The following is a 25,986-nucleotide window of genomic DNA, read 5'->3' as shown; positions in this document are numbered from 1 at the left end:
AGTCTGGAACTATTTTCCCACTTACCGTTCATCTGGTTATCGAAAAGCAGCTCTTAGATGTGCCACATGCCTGGGTTTGGTTCACTTTTTTAATTGGCCACTTCCAGCGGGACACGCGGAACCGGTTCCGGAACACTACCGGTTCAGATATGGTCTGAAACTATTTTGCTGCTTACCGTTTATCTGTTTATCGAAAAAGCCGCTATTTGATGTGTCGCATGTATGTGTTTAGTTTACTTTTATATTTGGCCACTTCCGGAGGGGCACCAGGAACCTGAGTGAGTTTTTGGTGGCAAAGTATACAGGCCGCGTTTTCATTCGGTCGTCGTCGTCGTCGTCTATTTGACTGCTCATCTTCGTACGGGGAGATTTAGTGAGTTTTTGGCGGCAAAGTGTACAGGCCGCGTTTTCATTCGGTCGTCGTCGTCGTCTATTTGACTGTGCTCATCTTCGTGATTTTGCAGGCAAAGTGAAGAGGCCATTTTTTTCATTTGGGCCTGCCGCGTCGTCGTCGTCGCATATTTAGCTGTGCTCATCTTCGTACGGGGCGGTTTAGTGTGATTTTTGAGGCAAAGTGAAAAAGCCGCTTTTTTATTCGGACCGGCTGCGTCGTCGTCTTCGTCAATTTGAATGTCCACATCGTCGTACCTGTGTGTAGTTGTAGCGGTTCAGTGTGATTTCGGAGAAGAGGCCAGTTAGTGGAAGATGCTGTAGCACATACGCACTGGACACTTCGAAGGATGTTTATTGGTGAGCTCTTTCCATTTTATCATAATAATAATAATAATAAAAATTAATGCTAAAGGATTTATACAATTCTGCTCTGGTTTTTGTGTATTTATCTAACAAATATTGAAAAGTTCGTCACGTCACGTGTCGGCGTTATTACCCAATGCACAATCAGTTGATAATAAATATGTTTCTTTCATTTTTTGCATTTACACAAAAATTTGAATGGTTTGTCATCTTCGGTGTCGACATTTGTAATATTTTAGTCAAAATGAATAAATGTTTTGACTCAATAGTAAAGGTTGCATGAGAGTCCGTCTTGGTTCGTCGTTGCATCGTGTCGTCGTTCTGTGTGCGTGCTTTTAGAGAAAAAAAAAACTAGTTTTTGTGCGAGTCGGTCGTGTGATGTCAGCAGCGGATTACATTTCAGCCCGCCTTGGTTCGTCGTTGCATCGCGTCGTCGTCCTGTGTGCGTACTCATCTTTGTACGAGGCGGTTTAGTGTGTTTTTGGAGGCAAAGGAAGTGCCGCTTTTTTCATTCGGATCGGGCGCGTTGTCGTCGACAATTTGAATGTGCACATCGTCGTACCCGTGTGTTGTTGTAGCAGTTCAGTGTAATTTCGAGGCCAGTTAGTGGAAGATGCTGCAGCTCTGGTTTTTGTGTAATTATCTAACAAATATTGAAAAGTTCGTCACGTCATGTGTCGGCGCTAGTTCCAAATGCACATTTAGTTGATAATAAATAATTTCCTTTAATTTTTTGCATGAACACAAAAATTTGAATGGTTCGTCATCTTCGGTGTCGACATTTGTAATATTTTAGTCCAAATGAATAAATGGTTTGACTCAAATAAAGGCTGCATGAATTTCTGAAAAAAGAGAGGGTCGGTAAAAGATAGACGGTGAACCTTGCGGTAAGATCTTTCTGATTTATTTATCACGTGTTATTTGGTTAATACTTGTGAATTGATCGCGTTCAGCTTTGTCTCGCGCGGAAACGCAAACTACAGATGCGTCGGTGTTTAGCATTGTGTTCTCTTTAGTTGCGAATGAATAACTTATGTAGGGTGAGTTTTGAGGCACAAAAGATCGCGTTCGTCGTCCAAGGTTTAGAAGGGTATTTCTTCGCGAGCGCATTATTAATCGCGATTCAAAACATTACACTCGTTTACCACGACAAAATCCTCAACACATCTCCATTTCCCCTGTCCAAACTCCTAGTGATTTCTCGTAGTAACGCAGAGAATTCCTCGGTTATTGGCCTAAGCGAGAATCACGTCATCACTTCCTTCCCTATCCTCAATTGACCTGCATTCGGACGCGGCCGGCGCTGGTATTGCTTATTGAAAAGTATTGGGATTCCAGTATTTACACAATGAAGAGAAAGCTAATCCCAAGCATCATCAGTTGGTTCTTTGTGTAAATGCAGTTGTCCTTGCAATAACAGAGGAGCAACCGCGGGCGGTCAATCATGCTCATGCTCATGCTCATGCTCATATTTGGCCACTTCCGGAGGGGCACCAGGAACCGGTTCCGGAATATTACCGGTTCAGATACAGTCTGAAACTATTTTGCTGCTTACCGTTCAGCAGGTTATCGAAAATGCCGCGGTTTGATGTGTCGCATGCATGGGTTTGTAACATTTTCATATCTGGCCCCTTCCTGGGGTACCGGTCCGGAACACCTAAATGGCCATAACTCCGGAACGGCTGGACCGATCCGAACCATTTTCAATAGGAAACAATGGGACCAGATTCCGCGTCGAATGAACCGTCGGTCATTAAAATCGGTTGAGGTTTACTGCCAAAAAGTGATGTGAGTTTTTTTGTACACATACACACATACACACATACACACACACACACACACACATACACTCACACAGACATCACCTCAATTCGTCGAGCTGAGTCGATTGGTATATAAGACTTGACCCCTCCGGAGGCTCTATCAAATTTTCATTTTTGGAGTGAACATACACTCCCGTTCAAAAGTTTGGGGTCACCCCCTCAAAAACATGTCATTTTTTTAGGCCCATATCTCCGTCAATTTTCGTCCGATTTCAAATCCCTAGGTTTCATTCAAAAGATAATAAGTCAAAGAAACTTTGAACATGATTTAAAAGAAACTTTTTTTAAAAAAATTGTATGTAAACTTAACCCAAAGTTGCCAAATTTTCTAAAAAAATGAATATAAATTTACGGCAGTGTCGCTGGAAGTTGGGTCGACCAAATTTTAAGATGAGAGCGGTAATATGACCCATTTTCTATTAGCTTTCAACTGCTTTTTACAGAACTAAGCTAAAAAATCTAGAAAAAAAGTTATCAAGTAAATTAATCCTTGATGTCATCGACCAAAAGTTTGGTGTCACCCCTCAATATGATGTATCGGCCAAAAGTTTGGGATCACTTTCGTAAAACATGGAAAAGTGATTTGGTGATATCTTTGTCATCTATAGTTCAATTTTAATTATTTTTGGCTCATTTCAAAGATAATTAACTAAATTTACGTTTGATGTCTTCAACTTAACGTATTTAACAATTTTTGTAAATAAAAATGTTCTGTAAAGTTAGCACATTTTACCACGCTTCAAAAAATGAGGCAACTTTACGTTAAGTTTTAGTATGTAAATTTCAACAAATATGTTTGGTTCAATGTCTATGCAGTAAGTATCATTCATTTTGTTTCAAATAAGCCAAGAAGAATTAAAATTGAATGAAAGATGACAAAGATATCAACAAATCACTTTTCCATGTTTTACGATAGTGACCCCAAACTTTTGGCCGATACAGCATTTTGAGGGGTGACCCCAAACTTTTGGTCGATGACATCAAGGATTAATTTACTTGATAACTTTTTTTCTAGATTTTTTAGCTAAGTTCTGTAAAAAGCAGTTGAAAGCTAATAGAAAATGGGTCATATTACCGCTCTCATCTTAAAATTTGGTCGACCCAACTTCCAGCGACACTGCCGTAAGTTTATATTCATTTTTTAGAAAATTTGGCAACTTTGGGTTAAGTTTACATACAAAATTTTTTAAAAAAGTTTCTTTTAAATCATGTTCAAAATTTCTTTGACTTATTATCTTTTTAATGAAACCTAGGGTTTTGAAAACGGACGAAAATTGGCGGAGATATGGGCCTAAAAAAATGACATGTTTTTGAGGGGGTGACCCCAAACTTTTGAACGGGAGTGTATAGCCTTTCGGTACACCTTGGTGTACGAGAAAGGCAAAAAAACAGAAGGGAAAATGTTAATAACAAAAAGAAGGGAAAATGTTATAACAAAAACCCTAATTAATCCATCTAGCGGTGATGGTGCCTTTCTCGTGCTATAAAACTTGTGAAACAGCGCACAGCTTGGGTTTTCTGATTGCAAATTTTGAATTCTGGACATATTTTCATAATATGCCCATAATGCAAGAATTAAAAATCCTCTAAAATAGGCACTAACTTGAATACTGGCCCATTATCTTGGACTTTGGACCGCTATTTTAGATATTCTGGTGGACTTCAAACAAATTTCCCATACCAAATACACTTATTTTACATAGTTTTAGAGCTCAAAATTCCTTAAAACAGCCACCATCTTCTGTTTACGCGATCAAATTCTTATTTTTCCATTCAACGTTGACCAATCTGGCTATAACTTTACACCTTAGGAATCTGAAATGGTACGATTTGATGAGATCGCTTTAGTTTTGTCTATATTTTGTTCTCATATATGAGAACTTAGACCTATTCATCACTGTTGTTCATACCTAATGTTTATCAGGCCATTAAATAAAGCCACGATTTAATTTTTCACATGAACGTTTTTTCTGCTACACAACAGCTAGTCTCTAATGTGATCTAAGGCTATTTTCTTGCTAACCATTCATTAGATTATCAAAAAATCTGCGATCTGATGTGTCGTATGTATGGGTTTGGTTCATTTTTATTCTTGGTAATTTCCGGTGGGATAGCCGGATCTGATTCCATGATTCATGGACCATGACACTACCGGTTGTCCCAATTATGGTCTGAGAATATTTTTTTGCTATTTATTCACCTTTACCTAATCACCGCGATTTGATATATCGCATGAATGGGTTTGCTTCACTTTTACTTCTAACCACTTTCGAAGCCACAGCTGAACCCGCAACACTACCGGGAATCTAATGTGGTCTGACCCTATTTTTCCATCAGGTTGTCGATAAGTCGTGATCAGTCTTCGTTCTACTGCTCGTGTTGTGTGTAGGTAAGAGGTAACGATAGCGCACGAATGTAACAAAGCCGACTGACACCCGACTGCGGCAACGAAATGAAGGTAGTAAAAAGTGTCGAATGTTTACAAGACTGGTCGTGATTTGATGTACCGCATCCATGGGTTTGGTTAAATTTTATATTTTACTAACCGGATCTGATTCCGGGTAACTACCGGCTGAACCAAATATGGTCTAACATTATTGTCTTGTTAACTGCTCATCGGTTAACCAAAAACGCTGCAAATTGAAGGTGTCACATGCAGGGTTTGACAATTTCGACGGGACTCTCTGAACCAAATCCGGACCACTACCAGTGACGTAAGGCTATTTTCTAGCCAACTGTTCATCAGGTTAGCGCAAAAGCCACGATTTGATGTGTCACATGCCTGGATTTGGTTCACTTTTACATTTGGCCTCTTCCGGCCACTCAAAACCGATTCCGAAACACTTGCTGACCGTTCATTAGGTAATCTAAAAAACTGCTATTTGATGTGACGCATGTACGGGTTCGTTTCTCTTTCAGATTTACCCACTTCGGCGGGAACCCCGGAACCGGTTCTGGAACACTACTGGTTCAGATATGATCTTAGATGGTTTTCCTGCTCATTGTCCATCAGGTCATCGAAATTGCCGTGGTTTGATGTGTCGCATGTATGGGTTTGGTTCAATTGTATATTTGGCCACTTCCATGATATGATCTGAGACTATTTTTCTGCTTACCGCTCATCAGGTTATCGAAAATGCCGTGGTTTGATGTGTCTCATGCATGGGTTTGATTCACTTTGATATTTGCCACTTCCGGCGGGACACCCGGAACCGGTTCCGGAACACTACCGGTTCAGATATGGTCTTAGACTATTTTTCTGCTTACCGCTCATCAGGTTATCGAAAATGCCGTGGTTTGATGTGTCGCATGCATGGGTTTGATGCATTTTCTGGTCCCTTCCTGGGGTACCGTTCCGGAACATCTAAATGGCCATATCTCCGGAACGGCTGAACCGATCCGAACCAATTTCAATAGGAAACAATGGGACCAGATTCCGCGTCGAATGAACCGTCGGTCATTGAAATCAGATGAGGTTTACTGCCAAAAAGTGATGTGTTTTTTTGTACACACACATACACACACACATACACACACACACACACACACACACATACACACACACAGACATCACCTCAATTCGGCGAGCTGAGTCGATTGGTATATAAGACTTGACCCCTCCGGAGGCTCTATCAAATTTTCGTTTTTGGAGTGAACATATAGCCTTTCGGTACACCTTGGTGTACGAGAAAGGCAAAAAGAAACATATTTTAAGGGGTCGTCCACAAAAAATGACACATAACTCTTAAAACTATTTTATGATTTATGGTTTATTCGGAAAACTTTCCAACAAGACATTTTTCTGCAACGTTGCTGAAGACACTAATACTCTATCTCCATTTATGACAAAAGTGAATTTTTGCCGCACTTTTAGGTGGATTAGTCACAAAATTTCAAAATAAAGAGTTAAGTATACTTAACAAAGAATCTATGACAAAAGGTCGAAAGACATAAGGTCGATGGACAAAAGGTCTAAAAGGGTAAAGAGGTTAAATAGACTAAAGACAAATTGGAAGACATGAAAAAGTGATCAGAATTCGACAGAAAAACGACGATTAAAAAATAGAACGAGTGATAGAAAAAATATTCAACAACTTCAAAACAACCATTATTGGAAAATAGGAAAGTGTCTTCTAAAACTTGCAATAGCTTATATGCAGCAATTTTTACCGTATTGCAATTCGAAATAGATGCCCATAAATTATGAAAAGTAATGGTAAGTTAAGGTTAAATATGGAAAATAATATTCCTTGCATGGCATGTCACGCAGAAATTGTGCCCATTTACGCTCATCTTTCACTGAACTTCTCAGTTTCATTTACACGCAGAACTCGATGTACACAGCGCAACGAGTAACTTTCACGCAGCGACCGAAAAGACAAAAGAATTTTCACGCAGATTTGTGTAACACTGGATCAACACACAAAATGTGCTGATCCGGTGTTACACAAATCTGCGTGAAAATTCTTTTGTCTTTTCGGTCGCTGTGTGAAAGTTACTCGTGTGCTGTGTTGTTTCATTTAAGGGTGTACCTTACAAAAGAGAAAGAGAAAAAACGCACAATAAAATGTACATAATTTCTCTCACGCAGAGTTTTTGTGCGGGTGATTAGAGTGCTGCGTGAGAGCAATGAGAGCCCGTATATCATAATCCCAGTGCGCAATTTCTGCGCGCACGCAGAAAAAAACAGAACTCAGTGCACACGCAGTGTGTTTAAAGAGGTCAGTGTTGTGTGAGCATTTGGTGAACCGAAAGCATGCCAGTAAGTCCAAAACCCGCTAAGGGGTATCAAATCCTGTGATATCAGAGACAAGCAGACGTCTTAAGCTGGTCAAGGACTTACAGTTGATGAATATTTTGGTTCCAAATTCCACCAACAGGTGGTGCTAGTGAGCTAACAAATTTTGTTTTCCATAAATATCAGGAAAATTTGCAAAAAATTGCAACTAGCGCCACCTAGCTGCAGAAACTCGAACCAAACGATAATTATCCTGAAAGCCCTTGATCTACCAAACAATTTTGCCGAATCAGAATGCTGAGATATGTGAAATGTAAAATTTGTACGCTATTTAGCGCCGCCTAGCGGTGAAATCACAAATCACACGGCCCATATTCTGAAAGCCCTTGACCAGCTGAACAACTTTGCCAAAGAAACCAACTCTCTAAGTAATCAGGTTCCTGAGATATATGGGATGGGAATTTTGTCAATGTTGCATCTGCTTGTGTAAGATATCACATAAATCACAGACAAGTAGATGTGACACTAGCGAAAATTCAATCTTATATATCTCATGATCCTGATTACTTAGAGAGTTGGTGTCTTCGGCAAAGTTGTTTGGCTGGTCAAGGGCTAACCGATAATAAGACTTAAGATTTAAAATTCTACCACTAGGCGGCGCTAGAGAGCAAACAAATTTTAAATTTCGCATATCTCAGCATCCTCATTTTGTAGAAAGATGGTGTCTTCGGCAATATGGTTTGGTAGATCAAGGGCTTTCAGAATAATTACCGTTTGGTTCAAGTTTCAACAGCTACGCGGCGCTAGTTGCATTTTTTGGCAAATTTTCCTGATATTTATGAAAAACTAAATTTTCTAGCTCACTAGCACCGCCTAGCGGTAGAATTTTGAATCTTAAATCTTATTATCGGTTAGTCCTTGACCAGTCAAACAATTTTGCCGAAGACACCAACTTTCTAAGTAATCAGGATCATGAGATATACGAGATTGAAATTTCGTTAGTGTCACATCTATTTGTCTGTGATTTATGTGATGTCTTAGACAAGCAAGTAGTTTTATACTCCTGTGGTACACAAAGTATTGCACTGGAAGCACGACTGAGTGCGCTCTCAACACGAATTTTTGTGTGCACATTTTCTGCGCGCACAAAATGTGCACGCAGCAACTGAAAAAAAAACATGTTTGTGGTAACATTTGTTTGAGCACTCACTTTGAGGGTGAGCGGGTGGTTTGTGTGTGAAAAAAGTTGCGTAGTTCACCCTCGCTCTCGTTGAAAGTCGTGTGTAGAGTGTATGTTTTCTCTTCACACGTTTCCCACTGAGGAGCATGCCATCTCTGATTCCTTGAAAGAACAGCCTATGGGTTGAAGAAGGATGAATCAGAGAATATTCTCATTTGAAATTCCAATCATCTATGCTATTAAGGCTCAAGCATCCGTCATCATTTTTCGAAAATAAAAAAGCAGTTTATTCGCTGTAAATCAAAACAACGACTACAAAAATGTATTCACTGTATTCTATTCCTCATGTGGAACACAGTGAATCCATTTTCGTTGCAATAATGTTTGATTTGAACGAAAAAACTGCTTTCAAATGTTTGATGATGACGATGATTTCAATGACGAATGGTTCAACGTTAAATAAAGTCAAACAGTCTATAAATTAGAAAAGGACAAATCTCTGGGTATTGTAGGGGTGATCCATGAAGTACGTCACGATTATAGGGGGAGGGTGGTTTGCAAAAGTGTAACAAGCAATATAGTTAGTTTAGGACAGGGAGAGCGAGATCGAAAATTCTCAATTTTTGGCGTTACGCCAGTATGAGCAAACAAAATGAAATTGTTTACTTATACAATATAATTATTAGGATCTACCTATCAATCCAAGAGGGGATGATCACTAAGCACAAGTAGTTTATGAATGTTTCTGCAGTACAGTTAGAAAGAACAGATATTGGTAAGAAGAAGGCAAAATTTCTGATTGAAAAATAAGTCCCTAAGGAGTCAATAATTATTTCACTAACAAAAGTTAAAAGTACAGCCTATAAATTTAAAAAGGAAAAATTCCTGAACAAAAAACTAAACTAAATTGCCATTAATTAAATACTACATTAACAGAACTTGAAAGAACAGCCTACAAACAAAAGAAGGAAAAATTTCCTATGGAAATGTTAGTGACTGAAATGCATATGATTTCTATAACAGCACTACAATATTTCTTTCAAAGAGCGGCAATAAAGACTTCTCAAAAATGTTTGTCTTATAAGCGAGAAATACCAACTGGTAAATTGGTCTACTAAAATTCGACCTTTTGTCCCATTCGACCTTTTGTCCCTTCGACCTTTTGTCCATTCGACCTTTTGCCCATTCGACCTTTTGTCCATTCGACCTTTTGTCCATTTGACCTTTTGTCCATTCGACCTTTTGTCCATTCGACCTTTTGTCCATTCGACCTTTTGTCCATTCGACCTTTTGTCCATTCGACCTTTTGTCCTTCGTCCTTTTGTCCTTCGACCATTTGTCCTTCGACCTTCTGTCCCAAAGCCCTATATACAGTATGCCGCAGGTTCTTCGGAATATTGTCCGGTGGCCCTACGGTCTAAACATGTTCATAAACAATGTTCGATGGTGGAGGAGTAAATTTTAATGAAAATAGAGTAAATTTTATTGCGAATCATAACGAAAAACTTTCTGTGTACCAAAAAAACAGCCCTTTTTATAGGGATCTGACCCAGTAACCCACCGGAATAACTCCGGCCACAGGGACCATTCCGACGTTCTCTGTCCACTTTTACAAACTAGACATATGTACGAGTATACATACTGTGAAAAAATTATTTAAATCCGTTGAGTGTTCACTGAACGGCGAGAGTTTTAGTTCGTATGCGCCGACTCAGGCCGATACGGGTTAAGCGTATTTTCAACGTAAGTCATCAGAATAGGGTCTGTTTGATTCAATAATCCATATTGAGAACTGTCTACTTAAATAAGCTCTCCGGAACAACACATACATTGCCGTGCATGTCCAAATAACATACATGTCCAAATTATATTTTTTACCCTATGGGGTCTCCAGTTAGCCTGGTGGTTAAGGCTATGGATCGCCAATCCGGATACGGCGGGTTCGATTCCCGTACCAGTCGGGAAAATTTTCTCGGCTCCGTGGACATAGTGTATCATTGTACTCATTGAAAGCCCTTTAATTAATAACTGTGGAAATGCTCAAAGAACACCAAGTCCCAGTGGGGACGTCGTGCCATAATAAAGAAAAAAGAACCCTATGCGATCGTGTGTTGGCTGGAACCCTTTTCGCGATGTTACTTCACCGTAAACAACACCGTGAAAAAGGTACCTACACCCACCACTGTTCTTCGTGGCGCGTCGATCGTTGCAGTGTATCGTTTGACAGTCACTAGCGCTAGTTCGCTACGCCATTTTCCGCTCTTTTATTCAATATAAAGAGCAACAAGAATTAAGGAGAAGCCCAAGCAACACGACTTGTTTCAAAGCCAGTAACAGCAACCTTAGTGCAATTTATTCACTGTCTGTATTATAGACGATAGAACACAATTGCTTCTTCCTTTAAACCCAAAAAGCGCAGATTGTGAATGTAATAGAGTTAATAAACTATAAAGGACGAATGTCGCTGCTGTTCCCTTTGTTCTCGCTCGCAAACATGTCGGGTATCTATCTGTCAAACTGCATACTTTTTCGCTTTGACACTTATAGCCCGGCCTATCTCCGCCAGCAAGAGATGTTTCGGCAGCGACGCCAGCGACATTCTTCCTCTATAGTTTATTACCTCTATTGTGAATGTTTATGCAACTTGAATAAAATGGAATAGGCGATTTCGGATGACCCCTAATTGTAGAGGCGCTAAGTGAGATAAGGTGAAAATCGTTTGTTTACATCAAAAATTCAATTTTTCGTTTTCAAAATTAACTCATATTTTGCCTTGGTGGTTGCTATTTTCCATTGGTAATGGCTTCTATTATCATCAATCTCGATGCCCACGGCGACAGACACCGGATTGACCAGCTAACAAAAAATCCGGAAGATTGCCCGCCGGAGGCATAGCAAGAGCTCCTCAAATTAATCACATAAGTTGTTCGTAAGTACCTACCGGATCTAAGCGCATCTGAAAGATAATTAGATTTTCTTTTCAAAAAGTGCTCGTTTGTTTCTCTACGATGCGGAATTCGATATGAAAAAGTGAAAAAAGTGCAGTTTGCCTATGCTGCGCAATGGCAAATTTTGGCGGAGCCCCTCTTTTCATAGGTTTCTCATTCCTGCCACCAGATGCGGAGGGATCGTTAGTGTAGCATTGTGCTATAAAATATTGAGAAGAGATTGTCTTGGTTATGCTCGACTAAACGAACGCAACCAAACACTACACGCTAAGAAAATGTTACTCTAAAATGAGTAAGATTCACACAAAACTGAGCTAAACTGGAACAGCTCAAAAATTGAGTAAATTGCATTTCCAGCGATAGCGATGGCCCAAGTGCAAAAATTCAACTGGTTTAAGCCGTATAATATTCTTCACATCTTCAAGAATATTATACGGCTTAAACTGATGAGATTTTCGCACTTGGGCCAGCGCTATCGCTGGAAAAAAATTTACTCATTTTTTGAGCTGTTCCAGTTTAGCTCAATTTTGTGTGAATTTTCTGACCGTGTAAGTAGGCTATGGGTTTGGGTGAGGTGAACGGAGGCAGAAAGTGTACGACGACTGTCGAGGACGGACGCGAGTTACAGTTGCTCGGAGATACTACAATCTGGCGTACGAGGTTTGAGGATTGAAAAGAAAAAGCGGAACGAAACGGCAACTATTAAAGGTAATTATAATATTTCATAAATTGTGAATGCTTTGAGCATCTGGAGAAAGCGGAAAATATTGATTTTCCCAAGTGATTTTTGGCGAGAATTTAAAGAATTCTCCAAATTACGAGTTTGACTCGCCCGTTTGTAAACGCGAAAGTTGAAAGAACTTTCCAGAATATGAGCGAAAATTATTAGAATTTTCCATGGATTGGCGAAGACCACATGGGTTTTCCAGAATAATGGCACAAAAGACATACTGGCGAGAATTGCACAGAATTCTCCTGATAAAAAAAGATTATTGCTGGTTGGAACATGTGTTTGTGCACCAGGGTGAAAATTTTCAGTTTGCTGCTTGTTACCTGGGTAACCAAGTGACGGTTATGTTTGCGTATGAAAATTTGAATGAACGCATGGGTTACTATGATTCGTGTCGAACGGATGAAAAAAAAAAAAAAAAACGAACATGATAATAATGATGGATTGATTCTAAGTTTCCATGGTAACCAAATGACGGCTACTGCAGCTACGGATTATGGATGATTTCAAATGAAAACATGGTGATTAGTTATTGAGTTGGAAAAAGCTGCTCAATGCATTCAAATTGAAGATATGTTTTGACAAAGAGATGAAAATGATTGACTTGAATCTCGTTTCATTTTAGATGGAGGAAGCACGCCCGGTTCCCCCATTCCGTTGCAATCAAATCGAATCGGGAAAGCTATCCAAGGAATGGAAGGCGTGGAAGGAGTCGCTCGAATGTTATTTCGCAGCGTATAACATCACGGACCAGCAACTGATGCGAGCTAAGTTGCTACATCTTGGCGGACCTGCGTTACAGACGGTTTTCAAAAACTTGCGTGACCGTGATCACATTCCGATTGTCTCGTTGGTCCCGAACTGGTACGATGCTGCGGTGGACAAATTGGACGAATTTTTTGAACCCCGACATCAAAATACATCTGAACGCCGGAAATTACGCTCAATGAAGCAGAAGTCAGGAGAACGATTTGCGGATTATGTCATTCGGCTCAAGCAACAAGTCTCGGAGTGTGGATTCGACAAATATGGATCGGAGATGGAACAAATATTAGTCGAAATTCATTTGACAGATGCTGTTGTGGAAGGATGCAGTTCAAACGAAGTTCGTAAGCGGATTTTGATGAAAGACTTGCCATTTCCGGATATTGAAGCTTTGGGTATTGCTCAGGAAGGAGTTGAACGGCAGTTGGCAGATATCACAAATTCGCCGCCGGAAAAAGTGTATCGTGTCGGACCGCCACGGAAGCAACAAGGTGTGAAAGCGGATTTTTTTTGCTCGTGACAAGCCCCGGGACAAGTCGTGTTTTAACTGCGGGCGCACTGGACATATTGCCACGGCTTCGATCTGTCCTGCTCGTGGGAAACAATGTCGCCATTGTAAACTGTATGGCCATTTCGAGAAGTTGTGCCGCAAGATGAAACGCAATGAGGCTATGGACCGTACTGAAAAGAAAGTCCAAGCAGTTGAGGATAAAAGCAACAAAGACTACGAAGCAACGGATATGCGCGCTGATGAAGACGAAAAGCCAGAAAAAGCTTACTACGCTTTTTATTCGGGTAATGAGTCTAATGTGATCCCATGCACTATTGGTGGTGTGAAAATTGAAATGCTGGTAGACTCCGGAGCGGATGCAAATCTCATCAGTGACAGCGCATGGATCAATCTGAAGAACGAACGGGTCTCTGTTGTTTCCTCTACCAAAGGCAGCTCTCGCATTCTTCGTGCGTACGGTAGTGAAAACCCGTTAGAGGTGCTTGGATCTTTCGTAGCAAAAGTGGCAGTGGGACTGAAGGAAGCAACAGCAGAATTCCTGGTGGTGCGAGGCGGTCAACGTTGCTTGTTGGGTGATAAAACTGCTAAGTTGCTCGGCGTCTTGAAAGTTGGTTTGGATATCAATGTAGTCAAAAGAGAGCAAACTCCTTTTGCAAAGATTCGAGGAATCAAGGCACATATTCATTTGGATCCAAAGTTTGTGCCAGTTTTTCAGCCAATGCGTCGTATTCCAATTCCAATGGAACAAGCGGTAAACCAAAAACTGACTGAGTTGATGAATCGTGACATAATCGAATTGAAGTCTGGACCGGCTAGCTGGGTGTCTCCATTGGTGGTGGTTGGTAAGACGAATGGCGAACCACGATTGTGCCTTGATCTGCGTCGAGTAAATGAAGCAGTCTTGCGTGAACGACATCCAATGCCAGCAGTGGACGACTATTTGGCACGTGTTGGTAAGGGCAAGATATGGAGCAAATTGGACATCCGTGAAGCTTTCCTGCAAATTGAGCTGGCGGAAGAATCACGAGACGCTACAACGTTCATCACTCCTCAAGGACTTTTCCGTTTCAAACGTCTACCGTTCGGGCTGATTTCGGCTCCAGAATGGATCATTGAAGCCGACTTTTCCGCTACTCACCGCATCAAAACAAAAGCGCCACCGTATATGGACGGTAACACAGTGACAGCAGTCGAGTTACATCAAACACACAAGGCTACGGTGGCGCTATCTGTTCATTTCATAGCGGCTGTTTTAGTTATTTTAGTGATCCATTGTTCCAGAAGGCGATGGATGAAATTCTCACCGGATGTGAAGGTACATCTTGGTATATCGATGACGTAATTGTAGAAGGAGAGACTTTGGAGGAACATGACGAACGGCTGCAGAAGGTACAATAATGATTATTTGTATTAACAATTGATTTAAAATAAAACTAGTGTTACAAAGCAAATATTTGTTTTTCAGGTGTTAGCTCGTTTGAAAAATCGGAATGTAGAATTGAATTGGGAGAAGTGCCGACTACGTGTCACTGAAGTTGATTTCCTTGGTCACAATATCACTCCTGATGGTATTAAGCCTTCTAAATCGAAAACACAAGCACTGTTGTCTTTTCGAGAGCCTCAAAATGAAGGAGAACTGAGAAGCTTTCTGGGTTTGGCCAATTATATGAACAAATTCATACCGAATTTGGCCACGATTGACGAGCCACTCAGGAGATTATTATTAAAAAACTCTAAATTTGAATGGACATTGGAACAGGCAAGATCTTTCGAAGAGGTCAAACGAGCTATGGGTGATGTGAAACGCTTAGGGTTCTACAAAGTCGAAGATCGTACAGCAATTATTACGGATGCTAGCCCTGTAGGACTCGGGGCATTATTGGTACAGTTCGATCAAACCGGTTCACATCGGGTCATCAGTGCAGCTTCCAAATCGTTAACGGAAACAGAACGTCGGTACTGTCAAACCGAAAAAGAAGCTCTCGCGATTGTGTGGGGTGTGGAACGTTTTCAAAATTACGTACTTGGTAAAATGTTCGACATATTTACCGATTGTAAAGCTTTAAGTTTTCTTTTCACAAAACGTTCTAAGCCTTGCGCCCGCATAGAGCGCTGGGTTCTAAGACTGCAGATGTTTGACTACAGAGTCATTCATATTTCGGGACAAGACAATGTTGCCGATAGTCTTTCGCGATTGGCTGTTTTAGAGCCTAAACCGTTTGATTCCTCCGAAGAAATTTGGATACAGGAAGTCGCTCTACAGGCGGCAAAGTCTTCTGCTCTTTCTTGGAAGAATATTGTTGAAGCTTCAAGAGAGGATCCCGATATTCAACAAGTACTGGAAATCTTATTGCAGGGAGATTTACAGAAACTTCCTTTAGAATTTCGAGTTGTTGCCAATGAACTATGCGAAGTAGAAAATGTGCTTTTGAGAGCAGACAGAATTGTCATTCCACGACAATTACGTGAAAAAGTTTTGGAAACTGCCCACGAAGGTCATCCAGGTATAACTATGATGAAAAATCATCTTCGCTCTAACGTATGGTGGCCAAAGATGGATTCGGACGTTGAAAAACTAGTGAAACATTGCCGAGGGTGTACTCTGGTGGCAGCACCTGAACGACCTGAACCAATGCTCCGCAGCGAACTACCGATGGCGCCATGGGTAACCATTGCTTTGGATTTCCTGGGACCGTTACCGGAAGGGCAATACTTGCTGGTCGTCATCGACTGTTACAGTCGTTTTATGGAAGTGTGTGAAATGACGAGCATCACAGCAAAAGACGTCATTAGAGAATTGTCTGTAATGTTCAGTCGATACGGTATTCCAAATGTGCTGAAGGCAGATAATGCCCCACAACTCAGTTCGGAATGTATTGAGTTTAAAGAATTTTGCAATGCAAATGGAACTAAACTAAGTAATACCATACCATATTGGCCACAATCGAACGGCGAAGTGGAGAGACAAAACCGGTCAATTCTTAAACGTTTACGAATCGCCCAAGAGCTAGGGCAGGATTGGAGAAAAGAGCTGTCCAGCTACTTATTAACGTATCATTCAACGAAGCATACTACGACTGGAAAATCTCCCGGTGAACTTATGTTCGGCCGAAAAATCAAGAGCAAGTTACCAACAATATCAACATTTCTCGAAGACGACAGTGTACGTGAAAAGGATCGATTAATCAAGGAGAAAGGGAAGCTATATAGTGACAAAAGGCGAGGAGCAAAAGAAAGTGAATTGGAAGTTGGAGATCGAGTGTTGGCGAAACGAATGAAGAAGAGCAATAAACTTGATACTGATTATGCTGATGAAGATTTCATTGTGGTGAAGAAAACGGGAACGGATACGATTGTCAAATCTACGAATTCTGGCAAAGAATACCGACGGAGTTCGGCTCATTTGAAAAGAGTACTGAATCCAGAAGACTCCTCAGTTTTGACACCGTTGGAAGAAGCAGTATCAGAAGATCCAATTGAAGGGTGCAGCAGCGAGACAAGACTCAAACAATCTACGAGGACAAGACAAGCACCAGTTAAATTTAAAGATTTTGTATCGCACTAACTTAGAATACAAGTAATTAGAAATAAATGTATATTATATGGGGTTTTATTTCTTTTAAATGTAAAAGGGGGATTGTAGCATTGTGCTATAAAATATTGAGAAGAGATTGTCTTGGTTATGCTCGACTAAACGAACGCAACCAAACACTAAGTAGGCTATGGGTTTGGGTGAGGTGAACGGAGGCAGAAAGTGTACGACGACTGTCGAGGACGGACGCGAGTTACAGCTGCTCGGAGATACTACAGTTAGCTTCCGTTGGAGTTGCCTATAAGTTTAAGTGCAACTCAATTGACAAGATGGAAGTAGCGTGTGCTTTCAGCGGCACTCATTTAGACCAAAGTATAGAACACCACTTTGTGGATGATGTTGCAGGTGCTGCTTGGGAAGAAGATAACCGGAAGCGTGATTAAAAAGAACTGTGACAAAATCGAAAAACCACTGCAGAAGTATAAAAATAACACAATTTATGCAGTACAGTACAATAACATCTTTCGCCGGGTGACCCATTCTGATAACCGCTAGTAATGACGATCCCACCCCACCCTCGTGGTGCACCTCTCGCAATGCACAGATCCGTAGCAGAAACGTCATGTTCCTGTTTAGTTTCCCCGGTAATTAAGCTCGTACATCGGGCATATATAATCAGAGAACAGATTACAAACAACGATTTACAACCCACATTCGACGGACGACCGACTAAACGCTGGTTTTGTACCTTTCTGACCATTTCAACTGGTAGGTACCGCATGGAATTGGATCCACGAGTCAGTGGTTGGTCTTGCCTTGATACGATATTTGTAGAAACAACTTCCAGTCCAGCAGCAGTATGACGTCCAAACCCTATGAAAACCAGGAGACCCGCATGCGGCTAGGTAGGCCGGTAGGCCTACTACTCATCTTTTGCGAGTGTGTTAGTGTGACTGGCAACGCGACCAGAAGCCTAGTCGAATCCTGCTTGGAAATCGGTTTGTTTTGTCGATGGGGGTGGCCCGCGAAATCGCATTGTGTTGTTTGGGAAGGCCCGCTCGATACATGTTATGTAGGCGTAGTTTGTTCGAGTTTGACGTGCCTGCACCCTCCCTGATGAAAACAAAGAGAAATTATAATAGGACAAATCGGTGAAGTACTAGATTTGTAGTAATGAGCTGAATTTTAGTATGGTGAGAAGGTCAATTCTCCGTTTCTGCAATGAAATGATGCGAAAAGCGTGGGTATTATGATTCCTTGCCTAATTTAATGCTGTTTGAGCAAAATTTTGGGCAGCAGTGTAGTTGTTTTCTCCATTTCTTGCAACATAAACAACATAGTTATCCAAAGTTTTGCTCAAACAGCATAAAATTAGGCAAAGAATCATAATACCCACGCTTTTTGCATCATTTCATTGCAGAAACGGAGAATTGACCTTCTCACCATACTAAAATTCAGCTCATTACTACAAATCTAGTACTACACTGAACGTGCCCCATTTCTATTTGTTTTTGACATCGTGTGTACGTACAGTGTACACCACTGCTGTGCTTTTGGAGCCAAAGCACGTCAGCAGCAGTCCCGCACGGGCACGGGTAGTGTGCCGAGATTGTTCATATTTATTTTCAGAACTGTGTTGAACCAAGCGACAGCGATTTGTCGTTGGTTCGTTATTTTTGCTCCGGTTTTCCCCATTCTTCGTATACCCGGTCGGTTTTTTTTTTGTTGTTTTGATTGGTGGTGCTGAACCCTTAAGAGATTAAAAAAAAGTCGTCCCACAAACCTTCATCAAAGCGGATTAATTGAGTTATTTCCACCCGACAATTTTCCGCTCAGCGCTGGGAGGATATTTTTTTGTGGCGGCGTTCCTGGACAATTATCTTCGGGCTCTGTGGTTTCCGCCGGCTAATGTTGGACAAAGTTGGAAGGGTTGACAAAGACTTGAAAGAGATTTGCACTGATTGAGGCGTTAATGCTTTGATTTTTTTTGGGGAGACATCAAAATTGGATTTCAGAATCTTGAAGCGTGTTGTTAGATTGTAGGAACGCCAATCCCTATTTGTAGCCACAGCTGTTAAGGCATGGGTATTCAGCATAGGGGGACGAACGAAGGAGGCGTCTTCATTCGACTCGGTCCATGGCTGTGCATCTCCAGTACCGCACTCTGCGAAGGGTCCGCAGATCGTCCTCCACTTGGTCAACCCACCTAGCGCAGCTGCGCACCACGTCTTCTTGTACCGGTCGGATGTAGAGTTCTGCGGAGTCCAAAGTAAGCTCGATTTCCTGCCACAATCGTCCCTGTATTTTTCTGCTGATATGGTTGTAAGCGGTTCTTAGTGACTCCAAGTACACGAGTTCTTCAACCGCCTCGATTTCATCTGCGTGGATAGAAAATTAGGGTTGCGGTCGCGTTGATTCTTCCCTGGAGCCCTTTGCCATCATGTACTTTGTCTTCGACACATTAATGACTAATCCGTTTCGCCTGGCTTCACTTTTTAGTCGGATGTACGTTTCCGCCATCGTCTCAAATTTATGAGCTATAATATCAATATCATCTGTAACCGTTTGGTTACAAATTGTTGGTTTTTGTTTTGTATTATATGTTGAATGTCGGACCCTTCACGTTTCTTGTGTAAGAACAGTAGAAGTACCACAGAAGCGTTAGGGTCCTGTGCCGCTGTAACTGTGTAAGTTCGCTACCAAAAATCAAACATGGAAGGAGTCATAAACAGTTGGAGCGAAATATTGCATAGGGGGATTAGGGGCATAATGGACACCCGGGGCGAAATGGACACCCCTGTTTTTGCCGAAACCGTTGACTTTTATGTAAAACTTTCAATGCATAAGTGTAAAGGAACAAGTTATTGTTCTATTTATCAAAAGTACCATTTATATTCCTTCAAAATAACCAAAATATCATTGAAATTGAAGTATGTTTTTCATATGGTGGATTTCTTATAATTTCGAAGCAACAGCAAATAAGGTATTACGAGTGATTGAGTGTGTCCAACATACAAACAAGCGAATTGTTAGCTTATTTACATGTATACGTAGATTTAGCAATGGATGAAGTATTATATTTTTGATCAGAACATAATGAAAATTGCAATTTCAATGTTGTAGTCTATTCGGGGCGAAATGAACACTGGCAATTATGAATGGATGTACGCGCGTTGCATACTGTTAGGCGTTTTAGAGGGTTTGAAAAAAATCAATCCGATTATTTTAGCCTAAAATGTATTTTATTAACTTAGAAGTTATGTAAACTCGTCTAAGATGGAGTATTATATCTGTGGTATTGATCTCCGTTGGCAAATTACTTAACTGGTCGATATTCTCAAAGATACAACATAAAACATGCAGGGGTGTCCATTATGCCCCGATGGGTGTCCATTTCGCCCCGTACCTTTCCTGTCAGCCCCAAAAAACACACGGTTTTCAATTCATTATTTCTTCACAATAATGACATTCTACCAGCTGTAAATGATTGAAATACGTAAGAAACAAGTTAAAGTTGTAAGCCAACTGATAATATGTTACGTTTTTGTCTGTTATACAGGCATAACATACTGATTTGCTTAAGGTGTCCATTATGCCCCTAATACCCCTACTATGATGGTAGAAAACGTAGAATGACGGAATGAGGGAATAATTCAACAGAACGGCCATTGCCCAAATTAGGCCACTGTTAACCAGGCGTCCGTGTGCTAAAGGACAAGTTTTGTGCAGTAGTGAGTGAACGAAACCAACCCCCCCCCCTTTCCCTTATCAAGAGCTGAGTGGGAATTTGGGATTATTACACGTTCAGGTAATTAAAACTCTCTGCACATATAGGCAGAAAATTAATACCATTTGGTTCCAATAGGACCTCTTTTGTATGGACCTTTAGAGTCTACCGTCCAGCACACGGTTCGGCCCGCGGAACCGGGAACGGTTCCCGCGCCTAACTTGTAAAGGAGCCACACCGTCCTCGGATTCTCGGGCATAGGCCCTAATCGTAAAGGAGCTTTCCCCTCTCGGCCGTCCAAGGTGGCCGATTGCGCCTAAGAGGGAAGACGCCTGCACCCCCCCCCCCCCTGCATCGCCCGCTGGCCCGTCGGCCGAGTACCGGCCCTTGACACCGCTCGCCTCGTCATCCGGCGAGATTTCCGGCCGCACAGCTGGACAGGAGTCGCTGTGTCGCCCAACGAACCCACCATCAACAAGCAGCAGCGGTATGTACCGGTACCACCGAATAGCATAGGACATACATAACAAATTTACACTAAATTATTACACAGAACAACACGCACACTCAACAAATAGGGATTTTAATAAATTATATACTAGTAACGTGAAAGATCTGTGTTTAGTGTTTTTGTATCGCGAAAGTGCCCTTGATTACCCAGTAGCTAGCCGACCCTGGGATTGCCGGAGAGTCTCTTGTGTCCTGAGTCGGCCTGGCACTGTATAAGTTGTCGAGTAGTTTCACATCAGCGAAACCAAGCAGCTGAATGGACTTCGTGAAAATCGTCCCACTCGTGTTTATTCCCGCTCTCCTTACTACACCTTCTAAAGCAAAATGTTGAACAGCAAGCACGAAAGACCATCACCTTGTCGTAACCCTCTGCGAGATTCGAAGGGACTCGAGAGTGTCCCTGATACTCGAACTACGCACATCACTCGATCCATCGTCGCCTTGATCAACCGTATCAGTTTATCCGGGAATCCGTATTCGTGCATAATCTGCCATAGCTGTTCTCGATCGATCGATATCATACGCCGATTTGCAATCGATGAACACGTGATGTGTGGGCATGTTGTATTCGCGGCATTTCTGCAACACCTGGCGGATGGCGAACATCTGATCCGTTGTAGCTAAGAGTATCCATTTTCGCAATCTAACTTGTCGCGATTTTTGTAGGCCTCTCAAAATCAATCAAATACTGTCAAAATCGATACAGTTTATACAAATAATGCATATTCACGTAAAAACTAGAGCGCATTTAATCGAAAAAAGTTGCATTTTAATCAATTTTAAAGAGCTTTGCCACCCACCAAACCACCCCCCCCCCAACTACGCCACAAGTTGGCGCAGACATTGTTAAAAGAAGTAATAATACAATAAAACACTGACAGCTGTAATATCAGAAGATATCATTTGAAAGAATACCCCTAAAACAAAATATATGAATAATACGTATGCGATTTGATCTTGTGTGAGGTATAGTTGTCAGCAAAGGCCCTTTAAATACTGGCTCATTAGACCGTAAAGACATTTGGCCGAAGTATCACTAAGCTAAATGATCATTTAGCTAGATCAAATTAAGATCCAAAAGTGTACCTCGAAGAAACAACCTATTGTTTGAAGTAGGGAAAGGAAGAATAGACAGTTTGGTGATTAAACAACTCTGTTACAGTATAACTTAGAAAAACAACACATTCTTAACCCTCGAGCGATCGCGCTGTTGTATTTTGTACAACACGTTGAAAAAATCTCGCTTTTTGTACTCAGCATTAGTGTGGTGCTGACGCAGGTAGTCAACCGCGCGAGTTACGGAAGGTTAAAGAGAGGAAAAATGTAGTTAACTCTTTGGCTGCGAATTTGGTTGGCAAGGATACATATAACTGCTTCAAGGGTTTTCGTTAAGAGGTCTCTGAAAATCCTCTGAAATTTTATGAAACGCCTCTCAAATCCGCCTGAAACCCCCACGGACCCCATGTAACGCACCTGAGACCACCATCGGAAACATCTACGTAACACCTACAAAACTCGCAAAAAATAATCCGTCGGTCTCATGTAACGCACCTGAGACACTCCGAAACCCCCGATAGCGCCTGCGTAACGCCTTTGAAACCCACCGCAAAACCTCTGAAACTTCCTGAAATTCCTCCGAATACCCCTTGAAACCACCTCTAAACCCCGCCAAAAATCCTCTGATATTTCCTGAAATGACCCCGGAAACGCCCATAAGACCTGCTCCAAATATCAATAACCCTAGTGTGACCTCCAGGTACTGATGATGATGATGATATTGTTCTACCATCTATTGTAGCAAGGCAGCTGCCTATAGCACTGGAATAATCTGAAAAGCGATTTGATCAAGATTATGCTGTTGTTAGTGGTCAGTCATTTTCCTGTATGAAGGGCCAAAAAGGGCTGTGCGGACCCGCAAGCAGAGCCACTTGCGCGAAACCCGCGTCAGGGGAAAAGAATCTCCTTCCAGAAGAAAGTTCCCACAAACAACTGTACAATCAAGCCCTCGATTGACAGAATACTCCCAATAGATGGGGTCGAAGAGCCCGCCCTCAATCCACGAAATGGTAACAACAAGAAGGAGGCAGTTCCAAGCTCCTGTCCAAATTGTTTCAATCGGGTGCCCTGATGGTCCCTCCCTTTCCCAATATATGATGAGATATGTATATGTCATGTATGTCAGTGTGTGTTGTGTATGTTTTACTATACATTTGTTTGAAAAACAATCATAATCATGATTAATTAGCATTTATAAACAAAACATTACCTGATTACTCCCTAGCGTGACCTCCAGGTACTCCCTGAAACCCCCTAAAATGACCTTTACTTCAAGGTACCCCAAGAAACCCCCTGAATCCTTTGAAACACCCATGAGACCCCTTCAAACCCCTTGAGTCCCCCTTAAAATGCCCCTAAGACCTTCTGGTGCGCCCTGAATCCCCATGCTATGCCACAGAAACGGCCCTCAGACCCGTTAAAACTCCCCTGAGACCCGTTAAAACTGCCCTAGATCCCTCTAAGACCACTTGAAGCACTCCTGAGACCTCCTAAAATCCCTGAAACCCCCTGAGGGGACCCTAAAACTTCCTTAAATGCTCCTGAGATCTCCTGGTACCTACTTGAAACACTCCTGCTACCTCCTGGTACCAGGCTGAAAGCCCTTTCAACCCTCTGCAATCAACCTTCGCTTGTCCCTATAAACGCCCCGTAGCCACCGTTGCCATAGTAACCGTCATTATTACTTTTTTTATACACAATATATAATTATATGGTGGATCATTTTTTATGATGAATGATTAATGATTGATCAAAAAAAAATTCTTATGATTATGATTACTGATTAATGATTAAATTGCGAAAGCAACGTGATTAAGATTAATGGTTAATGATCAAACAAAAAAAAATTGTGATTATGATTGATGATTTTTGATTAATCTTAATTATTAATCATTAATCGTGATTAAATTTATGATTAATCATTAACGCTCTGGATCAATGCCAACAGCAATTGAAGCAAATTAAAAAAAAAAACTTAAGTTAAGGCCGAATAGATAATTATATTACCTTACACAGTTAGAAGAAATCACCGACTTCGGTAATGTTTTACCGAAATCTCAACCGTTAAGTTTGTTTTACAGGAAAAAACCGGTAAAGGCAGCAACTTTTACCGACATTCGTTAGAGTTTGACAGATAAACGATAACATTTTACCGAAATTTGTTAGTTTTTTACAGAATTTCGTTAAAAATCCATTACCAAACGCTCAGCGGTTGAGATTTCGGTAAAAATTACCGAACGCGATTAGCTGTGTAAGCTTACCGAACTCTTCAGAATCATTAACTGAAGAGACACGTAAATCGTCGTCAGCCATCGGCCATACAGACTGAATATCACACACATTGAATAAATGTGTCTTTATAATTTCATTTCATTTACTTCTACCGTTTTCACGAGTGAGCATGCATGATAAACTAATGAACGGGAAGAATCGGTATTTGTCATAACCATCTTCATCAATTTCTAACAATTTTTCCACGGCCAACACTATTTGGGTGATTTTCTGGATGTTTCGGGGTAATGGGGTGGAGCCAATTTTTACACATAAATATAGTGCGAGAAATAAGCATAAAGACAGAGCCGATTTCCATACAAAATAATCATGTTTGAGGATCAAAATCTCTGTTTCTAGCGATTCGATTGTGATGGAATTTTGGCTGCAACCTTAAAATAACTAGAATTTTAGCTAGTATTATAAATCATCATCCGTGAAAATATTTACATTGACTTTTCAGATTTAAAAAAAATATAAAGACACTTTTTGTATGTATTTGAATCTAAAAAGCAGTGATGCCATATATACAGATTTATCTGTATTATACAGATTTTTGAGCATGCGTACAGATTTCGTTTTATATGAAATACAGATTTTTGAGCTAGATGGGTCATTTTATTTTTGTATGGGATACAGATTTTTCTCCCAAATTTTGTATGGGATACAGATTTTTGAAAAGTGTGATACAGATTTTTCAAAAAATCATCTGGCATCCCTGCTGAAAAGTCAATGTAAGCATTTGCATGGATGATGATTTATGATACTAGCTGAAATTCTTGTTATTTTAAGGTGGCAGCCAACATTCCATTACAATCGAATCGCTAAAAACAGAGATTTTGATAATCAAACATAATTATTTTGTATGGAAATCAGCTCTGTCTTTATACTTATTTCTCGCACTGTATTATGTCAAATAAATTTCTAATATAGATCTGTGTTTGTCATTAAGACAGTGGTTCTCAGATTTTTTTTCTAATTCCCATATAATAAGTCATGAAAAATTTCTGGGGGGGCCTGTTGGATTCTTGGGGGGAGAAAAAAAGATAAAAAATACTGTGCAGAAGGAACATCAATCAAGGCAGTGAAACTACTTCAAGAAATACGAAATAAAAAAATATCCGAACAAAATGGCAAACACTGAGAAATCGATTCCTCGTAATTTCTTTTTCCAACTCAATTGCACTTTTGAATTGCTACAACAGCGACTGCACAGTGCACAGTGGCCGCACGCCCAGTCAGTGCCTATGCGCCGCCAGAGGCTATCGCCACCGCACTTAGTTATCGTCATCATCGTCGTCGAACTCGCTGAATGGCACCGTTTCAAAGATGCCGATCATTCTGACCGGACCGGAGGTGGTATCGAATGATGAAACTGGCTGACTGGCTGGCTGGCCAGATGTTTCCAGTTGTCGCAATTGATGTTCACTTTTCATCAT

General features: G+C 41.0%; 3 protein-coding genes across 4 annotated transcripts in view; all 3 read left to right on the top strand.

The window, feature by feature from the left end:
- Positions 1-25,986, top strand: part of LOC109419150 (latrophilin-like protein LAT-2) — a 444,748-nt gene that overhangs the window by 155,687 nt on the left and 263,075 nt on the right. The gene's annotated exons all lie outside the window — the stretch shown is intronic.
- On the top strand, positions 13,594-14,849 carry LOC115260488 (uncharacterized protein K02A2.6-like). The gene is made up of 2 exons (XM_062857236.1): positions 13,594-14,531; positions 14,717-14,849. Exons 1-2 carry the CDS (start codon positions 13,594-13,596, stop codon positions 14,847-14,849), a joined length of 1,071 nt encoding a protein of 356 aa, XP_062713220.1.
- On the top strand, positions 16,006-17,016 carry LOC134290174 (uncharacterized protein K02A2.6-like). The gene has a single exon (XM_062857235.1). It carries the CDS (start codon positions 16,006-16,008, stop codon positions 17,014-17,016), a length of 1,011 nt encoding a protein of 336 aa, XP_062713219.1.

The sequence above is a fragment of the Aedes albopictus genome, chromosome 3, assembly GCF_035046485.1.
Source record: "Aedes albopictus strain Foshan chromosome 3, AalbF5, whole genome shotgun sequence".
Taxonomy (NCBI): domain Eukaryota; kingdom Metazoa; phylum Arthropoda; class Insecta; order Diptera; family Culicidae; genus Aedes; species Aedes albopictus.
This window is presented reverse-complemented; position numbering and strand designations above follow the sequence as displayed.